The sequence below is a fragment of the Tyto alba genome, unplaced genomic scaffold (genome assembly GCF_018691265.1).
Source record: "Tyto alba isolate M040663 unplaced genomic scaffold, T.alba_DEE_v4.0 Super-Scaffold_13, whole genome shotgun sequence".
NCBI lineage: Eukaryota > Metazoa > Chordata > Aves > Strigiformes > Tytonidae > Tyto > Tyto alba.
Window position 1 is genome coordinate 19,389,800 of NW_024881275.1, and position 13,737 is coordinate 19,403,536.

The 13,737-nt window shown below is 37.1% G+C and overlaps 1 protein-coding gene across 3 annotated transcripts in view; it reads left to right on the forward strand.

Moving 5' to 3' along the window:
• DMXL1 (Dmx like 1) overlaps positions 1-13,737 on the forward strand; it is an 85,127-nt gene that overhangs the window by 22,104 nt on the left and 49,286 nt on the right. For all 3 annotated transcript variants that reach the window (XM_032993278.2, XM_032993280.2, XM_032993281.2), the window contains exons 7-15: positions 1,745-1,920; positions 3,367-3,556; positions 6,078-6,246; positions 9,158-9,370; positions 10,078-10,331; positions 10,431-11,115; positions 11,625-11,746; positions 12,322-12,411; positions 12,721-12,823. In XM_032993278.2, coding sequence (XP_032849169.2) covers positions 1,745-1,920; positions 3,367-3,556; positions 6,078-6,246; positions 9,158-9,370; positions 10,078-10,331; positions 10,431-11,115; positions 11,625-11,746; positions 12,322-12,411; positions 12,721-12,823 — 2,002 coding nt within the window. The remainder of the gene's footprint in view (positions 1-1,744; positions 1,921-3,366; positions 3,557-6,077; positions 6,247-9,157; positions 9,371-10,077; positions 10,332-10,430; positions 11,116-11,624; positions 11,747-12,321; positions 12,412-12,720; positions 12,824-13,737) is intronic.

Below are 13,737 nucleotides of genomic sequence, written 5' to 3' on the forward strand. Positions count from 1 at the left end.
AAGACAGTTGTGTTGTTTGGTCTAGTCTGTCTCAGAAACATGAATGAAAAATTAGATGTACACATAAAGATTGGTTAGAACGGTGTTTGATTTAGTAGTAGTATGTAGAACTCTACTGTTGCTTTTTGATGTCCCTTAATACGTGCTTGAAGGACAAAGGATCGAGGATCGTTCAGTCTTCAAGTAAGTCTTGCTTTTAAAAAGTAGTTGTGATGCATATTTTTGTGATTCAGATGTCTGCATCAAGAACAGATGAGTAACAAACAATTGCTTAGTTGTGTTTGCTTTTTCCTCCAAAGCTTGACATTTCATATCATTATGCTTACTTAGGAGACTAACTTTTAAGGCATTTTCCATCTTTAAGGAAGAGACAAAGATGTAACAAATTTGTAAAATAATCTAGATTTTTTTTTCTAGGTAAACTATGTTCCAGTTGGCTAGTTTCCAACACGTGAAGTGAAATACTAGACTTTCTTGCTGATAACCTACACTCTGTATAATAACTGTGCAACAAGTTCTCCTGCTCCATTCGTGTTCTGCTTATTTGGGATGTCATATTGTTTGCTATATGTTCTGTGATGTCTTTAGCCAGTTACTGTCTGAAAGGGGAGTTATTCCTGTCATGTTTAAGATAACTATTATGTACAAAATTGTTTGAGTGCAAGTTTTATCCTCTCCCCATGTCCCATCCCCCCCCCCCCCCCCCCCCAAAAAAAAGTTTTGTTATTTTTGGCAATATAGCCTATGTGTATTTCACTATATATATTTTTTTTTTTTTTCTGTAGGAGTTGATATTTGTTTTTAAAGTCAACTTTTAATGAATTCTAATGTTATAATAGGATTGGGTTGTGGAAAAATAAATTAATCTGCAAATAGCTTCTGTAGGGGTAATATTCTTCCACAGTTTTTGACTGAAATGTGTTATGTCCTGTTGTCTTACCTTATATGATAAACTCATACAAAGCGCAATTACTGACTATGTAGGAAAAATTACTAAGTAGGAAAATTAATAATGGATTTTTAACCATAAATGACTAAATTAATTACCTGCCTGCAGAATCATTAAAATGAATCTTTGTTTCTGTGTCTTTGTTTAATTAGAGAAGATGCTGTTCATAAAACACAAATCCCCACTCCCAATAGGGTCATTTAAGCATATCAAGGTTCATACGGTATTTTTCAGTACCATTCATATTTAATAGTGGATCAACAACTTGTGAATCTAGATCCAGATTCATTTATCTGGTCCTTAAAGGCATAGGAATGAGGGCATTAGGAACATGATTTTTTCAGTTTCTGCATGTGCATATCTAAGAAAAGCAGGCTGAGCAGTACTGAGCTTGATTTTTGAGATGTCTTTGACCTTTGCTTGTATTTCTAACACTTAAATTTGTGAGTGTAGGTTTTGAGGGTTTTCTGTCAAAATACAATTAGTCGTATTAACATTTGAATACCAGCTCAAACCAATACAGCTTGCTTTTTTGTGGTCAAAAGCTGGCAGCTAACCAGAAGGAACAAAATTAATCAAGTTAGTAATGGCAAGAGTGATTAAAAGAAAGCTCTGCTACTGTGTTTTCTTCAAGATCAGGTTGTGAAGTTCTGTTTACTGAACTGACTTCCTGTCATCAAAAAAGTATTTTACTTAAAAGAAAAACAAAAACCCAGGAGACACACCTAGAAGTACTTGTGCATCATTTTCTTATGCAAGGTGGTCTTGTTTACTGTAATTTTTTTCTTTCCCCAGGATGATTGTCTTGTGAAAGTATGGTACAGTACGGACAGTTGGCGATCAGCCATAACACCACCTGGTGCAAGTCCAGAGAAACAAGCAGAAGAAATTGATTTTTCATTTGTTTATTTGGCTCATCCTCGATCAGTAAATGCATTTTCGTGGAGGAAGACCAGTAAATTCATGCCACGGTCAGTAGATCTAATAATCCGAGGTTTGTAAATTGCCAGAAAAAACCCCAAACTGTTCAGACTTCCCAGCTGTGCAGTCAACAGCCACAGAAGTTGTACAGTTTACTTCAGTTAATATTGAGTTTGCACACCCTGTGTATTGTTTGTGTGTGTTTGTATAATTCCTTCACAATGAAGTTCTTGAGAGGATGGTAAGCATTCTCTTACCCGGGAAGGAGCTGGAAAGATAGAAAGGGAGTCCCACAAACTAGCTTAGAGATTGGACTAAGTATATAATCAGCTCTTGCAAAATTGCCTTTCTGTGCATCTTTTGGGTTGCACTGTCTTAAATGACCATTTATGCATTTGGTCCTAGCTTGTTGCTCTCTTTCTCTCTTAATGGAATCAGAACAATTCAGAAGTCCTGTCACTTTTTGCCATCTTTCTCAAATACTCACATTTTTCTGTGTGTTTTGATTTATTGCCAGACTTTGGTTAGAAACAGTATCTAGAAATTGAATTAAACTGAATTAAAAGAATAGTTTGGAATTGATATTTTGGATTTAGTCTTTTATTTTGGGTGTGTTCAGACAATTCCTAAATGACCTGTTCCTAGTTTTCACCAGTAATCTCAATTTCAAACTGAAGTAGTTTTAGCAATTTTGTGCCCTGCCATATCTTTTTGCTGTATTACTCCAAATAGTAACCATTTGAATTTTGCATACCTTTGTGTGTTTGAACAAGTTTATTCTGTCTTTTATACCAACTTTTTAAGTAGAAGACTCTTCAGAAAGCCGTTACTGCAGTCCTTAAATCAGTTTTGAAAATTTACCTACTCCAAGATTCCTAAAGAAGTTTGTTGCTGGGCAGTCCAGTCAGATGATCTATAGAGTTTTTGAGTCTTAGCCAGAACTGAATTGTGAACTTATATGAACTGAAAACCTTTTCAGTGCCTACTTTAGGTTAATTTCATTTTTTGGATAGATATGTAACACAAATTGCATTTGGAAAAATACTGATTAAGAAAAGTTTGTCGTTGTAGATTGGCTGTTGTATTCCTGGTATTACCTTCATTTCTCTATTTTGGATATATAATTTTGTATATGATATATAGCAGTAAGACCTGTGGAATTGGGAACAGGTATCCAGAATATGATTAGCTTTTTATGTGAAGGACTTTAAAAAGAAAAGCATAAATTTAGCTATTCCAGCTATGACTAATTCTGAATATTGAAATCCATGATTTGGTGTTGCATAATTGTGTAATGAAGTTTGAGGTAATTTTATATTCAGATACTTGAATAGATATGAAAGCCTTTCATACAAAATTTGTTTTCCTAAGAATGTATTGTTGACTTTTTCTTTCCTTAGTATCTAAGTTACTTGGTGCAATTCTGAAAACTTGCTTTCTTTTGGTGCCGTGTGATAGTAAGCAGCTTCTTAACACTTTAAATTTTCTTTCATTAGTGGTGCTGTCTGCAATGTACTCCTGACTTGCTGTAAGGATAATGTTTGTCGTCTCTGGGCAGAGACTTTGCTACCCAATGACAGTCTGTTATATGGTGGAGGATACAACAATTGGAGTGAAGCAGTGAACTTCACAAATAACTTTAAGAGAAACACTTCAAGTAAGGAAAAAGTGCAAAATGCTTTAGAGGTAAGAAGTGAAATTGAACAGTGGGAATGAACACATGTACACACACATAAATCTAAGATTGTAATTAGCAACTTGAACATGTTTCATAAGCTGAAATACCACAAATGTGCATAACATATTATGAAAGACTGAATTTACATGAAATCATTCTTATGAAGGCTAAGCTGACAGCTGTCCTACTGAGCTTTCACATTAGGAGACACGCTGCTCTTATGTCACTACTGCCTAATTTTCTCTGGTGACTGAAGCAAGGTGCTTGGCAGTATCTTAGTCAAAGGGCTAGTGTCCTGGTTTGAGCCCAGAGGGCAACTAAACACTACACAGCAGCTTGCTCCTTCCCCAGGAGTAGCTGGAAGGAGAATATAAAACAAAAGGCTCCGGGGTCAAGATTAGGGACAGGGAGGGATGACTCACCTGTTACGGTAATGGACAAAGGACAGACTCATCAGGGGAAGAAAAAGACCATCAATTTAGGTCAAATACTGCCACCACCAACTCTTAACAATCAGACTAGGACAGTGGGAAGTATAACCACATCTTAAAAACACCGCCTTCCCATCTCTCCTTTGTTCCTGGGCTCAGATTTGCTCCCAGTGTCTCTATGTCCTCCCCTGCCACAGCCCAGGGGGGCAGGGGATAGGGGTTGTGGTCAGTTCATCATATGTTGCCTCTGCCACTCCCCCCTCAGGGGGAGCACTCCTTGCACTCTCCCCCTGCGCCAGCCTGGGGTCCTTCTCAAGGGAGGGAGTCCTCCATGAACTTTCTCTGATACCAGTCCCTCCACGGGCTGCAGCTCTTCCTGAGCTGCCTCAGTGTGAGTGCCTCCCGTGTGTTGCAATCTTCCCAGTGGTGAACTACACCAGTGAGGGCTTCCCTCAGAGTCCTAGCCTGCTGTGGGTGCAGTCACCTGTTCTGGCATGGGGTCGTCCATAGGTGTCAGCAGGGCACAGCCTGCCATCTCTCACCATGGGCTGCAAGGGAGTCTCTGCTATGGCACACCTCCCGCCTTCCTCCTCCTCTTTTCTTCCATTGACCTTGGTGTTCTCACAGACGTCCTCCTCACAACCCCACTCCCCATCCCTGGTTCCCCTTAAATACATTATTGTAGAGGCACGAACTCTATCACTAATTGGTTCGGCCCTGGCTAGAGGCAGGTCTGACTTGGGGCCAGTAGTGCTTTGAGAAGCTTCTCACAGAGGTGACGGGTGTAACCCCCTTGCCCGCTACCTAAACCCCACCACACACAAACCCAACACAGCTAGGAAGAGTATGGAGCACATACTGTACATAGGTAGTGTGAAACCCATTAATGATATTGCCTTAAAATGTATGGTGGGGGCTCACTTGTTACCTCTGAAGTTTTGGGATGTTCTCTGGCTTCTGCAGCTGAAAAACGGGTAGTGATATGGAGGGAAGATAGCTGTTGTTACAGTTCTGCTGTAGTCTTGAAGTAGAGCAGAATGCTTGTGAGCTGTATTTCTAAGGCAAATGATTGTTACTGGATAGTGTTTTCTAACCAGTGGATGGCAGGGGGAAGGTGAAGCATTAATGATCTCCTACAAATCTGCGTAGAGAGTATGTGGGTATTGTGCTTTTATTGTAACGGAGTGATGTACTTAGCATGCTCATGGTGCTTTCTTGGCACGTGAGGCATAGAAGAAAAGTACGACAGTCTGAGAGGCACAACATAGCAAAGAAAAAGTATTGGAAGTGGGGAGGGGAAAGGAAGTTGAAGACAGTTCTGTGTTCCTGTTGAAAATAAGAGGCAACATTAGAGATCAGAAATAACAATTACATAAAAATTGAGAGAAAACTATTTTACATGAGCATGTTGTGGTAAGATGCAAAGGATAGCAAGTGAAAAGGAATGCCAAGAGTGTAATACCATCCTTAATACAAATCGTGTACCTTCTTGTATCTTTTGGTGCCTGTATAGATATCTGCAGCACAATGGGCTTGAACTGTGCAGTATGTGGAGTGAGACTTTTTAATGCTGGCATAGTCAGTCTTAAAAAAGGAATATTATTTTTCCGTTGGAAACAAATAATTGCATAAAGGGAGGAAGACCTTAAAACTCACTGGGCCCTTATAATGGGAGTAGAGGTACTGATCTAATCAGATCCAAAGTACTGATCCAGTTTTTCAGTCTCTGAAATGAGATTATTCAGTTTGCTACTTTGTTTGTTTAGAATCTTGAATAAATATGTTATACATCTATCAAACACAGTAGTATTTTCTGTTTAAGTATAAAAACTGTATGAACACTGTCTGCACACTGAAATATGAAGCAGTTGCTATGTCAAGGTACTGTATGGGACTTCATAAATGAATCTGAAAGCGCTGCTATCTCTACTGCAAACACAACCTGAACAGTAAATTTTTTTTAAGAAACTCCACTGATGCTTTAAAGTAGCTTTTAAACTGAAAAATTTCATTCACTAATATCTAGAAAACCACTTACAGATGAAATCTGCTTTTTCTTTTTGAAAGGAATTAAAATGACACCTTATTCTTCATGCAGTTAAACCTGAAGCACTTTAGACGAGGGAGGAGGAGGTCGGGTGCTGTTGTAGCACATACTGGTTATGCTCCACATCAGCAAGATCCCCACGAAGTTCACAGGAACATCCTTCCTCATGCAAATGCACTTTGTCACTTCCATATTGCTGCCAGTATCAATCCAGCCACAGGTAAGAAGCATGGTATATTTTTGCTACAGGATGAGCTAAAATTTCTTAGATCTGTGTTGTCTGTGTAAGTTTAACTGGCTCAGATGTATTTGTACAGTATTTACATGATCATGCAAATTTACTAGCGTGTTGGTTTCATTTAATGTGTGAAAGAACTTTCTTCTACAGTAATCCTTTCTTTCCTTTTTGGTCATCTTTTAACTGAGATTCACAATGGTCTGACCTGCAGTCTAAGTATTTGTAACTGGAGTTACAAATTTACTGGGAATTTTGTATGAGATTGGGAACACGCTGAAAAATCAAAAATTTCCAAGCTTCCTAAAGTGAATACCTGACACTAGATGTCTGAAGTAGCCAGAAAATCCTGTAATTCTGTCTCTGAACCAAGGAAAACACACCTTCATCTTGGGTTCCATAAACTTTAATATTCTTTTGCACTCAAGCAATTTTGCACTTAAAGATAGGCGTTAAGGAAGATCGCCTGCAGTTGCTAAATATTTCTGTCTTTGTAATCGTTTGTGTATGCTGAAAATGAAGCAGTGTCTGATCATTGAAAAACTGAATAGAAATGTGGTATTGAATGGCCTTTCATTAAGGTTTTTCTGCTATGATGTGATTTCCTGTGTCTAGATTTAATGGACAAACATTGTGTAATCCTTTTCTTAAACTAGTTAAGTTCTGTCTTAGTATTTTCAAATTTTTTTTTTTTTTTGTTCGCACTGGTCCTTGTTTGAAAGGCCAATTTTGGCCTAAAGGCATTCACAGTTAGTTCATATTTGTAGCTGTACAGCCTTTGGTATGATTACATAGAACTATTGGTTTCCATTATCATTACTGGGCTAAGCCAGCTGTAAACACCTTCATGTGTAAGATTAGGTTTAGTTTTCACCTTGTGTAGCATTGCTTCATGCTTCTTTTAACAGATACGTCTAGAATCACATCCAGACTACCAGAAGGAACCTTTGTGCAGTTCTGTGCTGTACCATCAATGCTATCCTGTTTCTACAGGAAATGTCTCCAGTCATTACATATGTTACTACCCTGTGTCATAAAGGAAAATTTCTCCTTGGAGATTTGTAGTTCTCCTCTCTGCATTTCTGCATCTCTAAATTGCACAAGGAGCCAGCTAGTCTTTTCATGCAGCTAGCACATCAGCTTTCACGATCTTCTTTATATCTACTCCTAAAGCACTTCTTTCATTGTTTGTTTATACATAATAACTAAACTTTAACTTTGCTTTTAATAGTCTTTGCAATATAAATGTGCTCAACACCAAACTCAGAGTGGGAATAAAAATAATTTTGGAAAAGAATGGTAAAAGAGTATCCTAGGTATGTGACACTTTGGCCTTTTTAATCTTGTATTGCTTCTATGTTAACTTTATTAATATTATCTTTCTTGATACTGTTTTTTGGATCGCTTGATCTTTAGCTCAGTAGATGGAAGATAACAGGTTGTTCTTTAATGCAGAACTTGTGTTCAAAGTAAATTTCACATCTTAGATCTTAATTTGAAGAAATACCTGTTCTTCGTCACAGTCAAGTCCTTAAGTACCTCAGTCTAACCAGATTCTCTAAGTAGTCCTTTTAGTTTGCCCTTTGAAATTAAATTTAATCTAAAAACCTAATTGTATTTTCTTTCATTTAATTTAATCCAAATTGGTTTATGAGCTCTCACTTGAAGAGTCGTCATTGTTCACCTTATTCATGTTTACTGTAGCTTTGTCTTCCAAAGAGAGGTAAAAAGAATTTTTCCCTTTAAGTTCTGTTTTTGCCAAATTTATTATTATATTTTTGAGACTGTCAGTAATTGGCCTTTTTAGGAAGAAGGACCATATTTCTTAAATACTCTGTGTTCCTCTTGCCCCCTTCTCCTGCTGTGTCCCCTCTCCACAACAAAATTGCTGGTAGTCGTGGTGGTTTTTTTCTTCTATCTGTGTCCATTATCTGTGTCAATTCTATCAGTTATAATTTTCCTAGGCTATATTGGAGGGTAAATCATTCAAAGCCATCACTAGCTTTTTTTTTTTAAAAAAAAAAACAAACAAACAAACAAAAACCACAACAAAACAAAACCAGAATTGGAGTAGAAAGTATTTTGTCCCCCAGGGCATGAAATTTAAGTAATGCTGCATAAATAGGGAACAGGAGGAGATGAGAATACATATGGAGACTTGTAGGTGGGAATTAAGTGCAGGTTTTGTTGAGCTTTTAGTATGCTGTATGGCTTATTTGAGGAAATTGCAGTAAATCACCTAGCAGCTTTTTAACCACCCTTAGTTTAGATGATGTTAATCTGCAGCAGTCTGATACTTGCTTTTGTCACTTACTTTGCGATTACTGCTTTATTTTTCACAGACTTCTGGGACACCAAGTAGCTTCATAGGGCAATGCAAAACAATAATGGAATCTATAGGTATCAGAAATCCTGGCTTTATGTGATGGTGTTACAGAGGGCATCATCTGGTCACAGTTTTTTTTTTTTTTGTTTGCTAGCATAAGTCCTGTCACACATGGGCCTTAATTACAGCGTATGACTAGTGCAACCTCCATTGTGGACTAAATGTTGAGAAATTATGCTTAAATTATTTGGTTTGTACTGAGCTGTAGTAGCAAAAGACAAGGTAAATTAACCTGTATGGACAGTGTTACATCACGAAGATGTAACAGTGCAGGGCTGCACTGTTAATCTAATGTAAGCATCCCAGAGAGCCTCCCTGTGGAACATCTGTTGGTGTAGCAGTCAGGCAATTTAATACTGGAAGTAGATCATGTTGGTGAAAGGAATGATAAGTGGCAGTACACTTAGTGTATTCTTTTCATGGTAGAGTTTCTGCTTAAAACATATTTCTGAAATTATTTTCTGTCCAAACTACTTGATTTTCAAAAATGTCAACATCTTTTTCTGGTAGATATTCCTCTACTTCCTTCTATCACATCTCTGAGTCTTGCTGAAAATGAAGAAAAAAGTGGACCTTTTGTTGTGCACTGGCTAAACAATAAAGAACTTCATTTTACCTTATCCATGGAAGTATTTTTGCAACAACTTAAAAAGAGTTTTGAACATCATTCTCCTGAGACTAACGCTGAGGAATCTAATCAGATGGATAGCAGATCAGAAGAAGGTAAAAGTGTTATCGTAGACAGATGGCTTCCATTTTACAAAGTAATTTATAATGTTCTTTCATGTGAAGTAAGAGGCCGGCATCTTGTCATGTAAGGGTTCAAACAGATTACAGTAGCATTTCTATGCATTTCCTACCCTTATGCTGGAAGTACCTAAGTGACTTTTAAAAATCTGTGTCTAGAAATTCTGAATTTGTTGATGGTTGGTCAAAAGCTTTTAAGTTTGTTATGCTGAGGACTGTATAATTTACTTAGACTGACCTTGAGGCCTTTCCATGAAAGTATATTGTTATAGCATTTTTAAGGAAGCAGGGGCAACCTTTGAATTAACTTTATTTCTTTTTTAATTTTAATGTAAACCTAATTTAAATAGCTTGATTCTATAACATAATATAGTCAATTAATTAATGTATATACATTTTGGAGATGACTGCTATTGTCCTGCCTGTGCTTGCAAAAATTTATATAAAATGGGTAAAAATAAAAGTATTTCCAATTAAGGTGCAATAGAAACTGTTTTGGTTTGTTAGTCATTGACTGAGGTCTAGTGGAGGATTTGTGGTTAAAATTTTCATTATTTTAAATTTGTGCTTATCTGAGTGGCTTATAAAAGGCCTGAAAGACTCTCCATTGACTGAAAAATACTGCTCACTATATTATGCTTTTGACTAGAATATATATATATATATTTATCTGTGTGTTCTAGAAGTTGATGAAAATGCAGATGAACAGAAAGGAAACCAAGAAAAGAAGGAACTGGGTGATGAGAAGATGACTCCAAATTCAAGCCTTGTTCCTTTATCTCCTGCTATCATTGATCATGAAATTGAAGTACTGCTTTCTGAATGGAATAAAAATGCTGACATGCTATTCAGTATACATCCTGTGGATGGTTCACTGCTGGTATGGCATGTGGACTGGCTAGATGAATACCAGCCTGGCATGTTTCGTCAGGTGCAGGTACTTTATTTTTTCTGGATTATAGATTGTTTCTCAGTGAGAGGTATGATGAAAAAATAACTTTAACACTTGTTCTGTCTCCTTTTCTTAAAATTCCAGGTGTCATTTGTCTCCAGAATTCCTGTTGCATTTCCAACGGGTGATGCAAACTCTCTTTGCAGAAGTATAGTGATGTATGCTTGTACCAAAAATGTTGACTTAGCTATTCAACAAGGCAAACAAAAGCCTCCTGGCCTTAAACGATCTTCATCTATGCTTATTTCTTCTGGGCACAGTAAATCAACCAACAGTTTAAAACTAAGTATCTTCACGCCTAATGTTATGATGATTTCCAAACATGCAGATGGGTCACTGAACCAATGGCTAGTGAGTTTTGCTGAGGAATCTGCTTTTTCAACTGTACTCAGTATTTCACATAAGTCCCGATACTGTGGTCACCGTTTTCATCTTAATGACTTGGCTTGCCACTCAGTATTACCACTGCTACTTACAACTTCACATCACAATGCTCTAATTTCACCAGATGTTGGAAATGGAAAACAAGCAAATGATTCTGTAAAGTCTCAGGAGTCACCAGTAAGACGTCAGAGCAGAGGCAATGCAAATGTAACATCCCAGGATCCCAATGCAGTTTACAGTGAACTTATTCTTTGGAGAGTTGACCCTGTTGGGCCTTTGTCCTTCTCTGGTGGAGTTTCTGAACTTGCTCGGATCAATTCTCTCCATGTTTCAGCTTTTTCTAATGTTGCATGGCTGCCTACACTTATACCCAGCTATTGCCTTGGTGAGTTTTGTTTCCTGGTTCGTGTTCTAGAATAACAGTAATATAACCTAATAATGCGATTAAATAGATAATGTAGATATACTTGAATGCATTGGAAAAAATGTTAAACATGGGTCTTTGATTTACAAATTTCCGTGGTGCTGATACTTCCTATGTGAAGAATTCCTGTATTCTTCTGCCTTCTTTTATGTATTTGGTATTTCAGGAGCTAATGCAGTTAAAGTTCTTAGGTGCTAGTGAATACATCAGAACAGGTTGAACACTTAAAAGCAGAGGTAGATTTTGCTCTGGTTTGTGAATGTGATTCTCATTTCCTTTCATATCGTTTGCTTTGGGTGTTGAAAGCAGCATTAAACCTTGTAGTTCTTGCTTGTGAACATAAATTAACAAGAGAGAATTTTTCTTGTGCTATATTGTTTTCTTTCAGAACTTCAAAATTGCCTATTTCCAAAAAAAAGAGCAAGTTGGTGTTTGAAAACTTGAGCAGTTTTTGCATTCTTACTTTTCAGGTGCATACTGTAATTCTCCAAGTGCCTGCTTTGTGGCTAGTGACGGACAGCATTTGAGATTATACCAAGCTGTGATAGATGCTAAGAAACTTTTGTGTGAGCTCTCCAATCCAGAAATTTCTGTAAGTGAAAAGCTTTCTCGTGTTTTTGGAGAATGGAACTTCATTTTGTAGCACTGGTTTCAGACATGTTGGTAACTGAATAAGCTGGTTATTCAGGATTTCACAGATTATGGTAGTTTAGTTCTGCTGGTAAAAACAGATATGGTAAAGCTTTTTAGCGTTCTAGACATACTGGATTCCATTTAATCTCAGACTCTTCGTATTGAGGCAAGTTAATGGTTGCGAAATACCTCTGAAACATTTGCACTACAAGGAATAGTAACAGAGCAGCAAACTGTGTGTGTGCATTGTCCATCATAAGGAAAAGTTGAGACAACAATGCACCTTAGAGAAAGGACAATAAACTGCTGAACGTGAGGCTTTCTAGATGTTCTTGTCACCTTTCAGCCATTGAAAAATTGTGGCTCTTGATAAAGCTGGAAATGTTACCTGTGTTCTTGGTGGTTTGCCATCAGTGTATATTGAATACTTCAGTTAACATTTGCTTAGTGATGTTGCATGTACCTATCAGGCTGTGCCACAGAAATGCATAAGACTGAGTTAACAATACCATCCCCCTGACTCTTTTTAAACAGAAGTATGTTGGTGAAGTTTTTAACATCATAAGTCAGCAATCTACAGCTCGACCAGGATGTATCATTGAACTGGATGCTATCACAGAGCTTGTAAGATCTTTTTCTTATCTCATTTTATACCATAAATAGCTTGTTTAAAAAGTGTTAATAATAAAGGCTATATATGTAGATCTCCATCAAGTGAAGATGAGGTATTTAAAGACTGATCCTGACATAAATGTGCTTTTGGTTTCATAGTACCTGTAAATGAAAAGAACGTGAGAAGTGAGGGTGCATTTTCTTGAGTAATCTGTCATTTATGTGAATAATTTACCAAGTTAAAAGCTCCCATGTTGGAAAACAATCTTAAACAGTACACTCCATGATGTTCACTTCTTATGTGTGATTTTACTTTCTTAGCATGGCAGGAAAACGCAGTTATTCCATGTTTTTCAAGAAGACTTCATTTTGAATAACCAGGAGAAGGAAATACCTGAAAAGAACAACATTTTATCAGACTCTGGTAAAGAATGCTTTTTCATAGAACACTGAAGACAAAGTATTATATTCTTCATTCCACAGAGGAAAAAGAACTTATTTACCTTTTAGTATTTTAAGGTCAAATGACTGACTTTGAGATCTTTATATTCCAAAGAAGAAGGTCTAGTCTAATGAAGCTCCCGTGTGTTTCACTTCCCTTAGGAGTAGTGTGCAACCAAATTTTAGACAAAGTAGCTTGAATCATGATATACCCATTATGTACCGTATTAAGCATTCCATTGCTGATACCCTTCTTACATGAGGGGGAAAAGATTTTAAATGTAGAGTCTGTAGCTTTAGGGTATGACACAGACAAAGTTTATCGCATCCTTTTATGATGGATGTTCATCCTTCACATCAGCTAAATACTGCTCCTCATGTCCTCTGTGGTATAAAAAGAAATCCCCAAAAACACAATTGTAAAATACAATACTGTGAATAGTGTGTGGAATTGTAGGTCTTTGGGTAGATCTGAATTGCTCTGGAATAAATGATCAGTTTTCCTTGGTGGAGTGGGTCAGTGGTTGTGTAATATAGGCATCTCAGTTTTGACTTGTTCTGTTCCGGTGAAATAATGTGGAAAAAAAGGGTCAGTAGAGTTTGATACCAAGTCATCAGCAGTAGTAAAGAGAATGCTGAATAAAAGGAAGCAAAGTTGTGAAACAGTGTCAAAATGTTGTATAATAACTTGGTATACAAAGCTTATTTTTGTTAGAAGGAAAGGGAGACACCTAGGGAAATATTACCTGAACTGTATATACATAGTCATCAATTATGAACTAGTTGTTTCTTGTTGGGAAAGATATTTGGAGAAATGGAGATAATCTATGAAAATGTGAACCCAACTCTCAGTAGAGGTCAAAAAATGCAAATGTGATGTTGAAAATTAGGAATAAA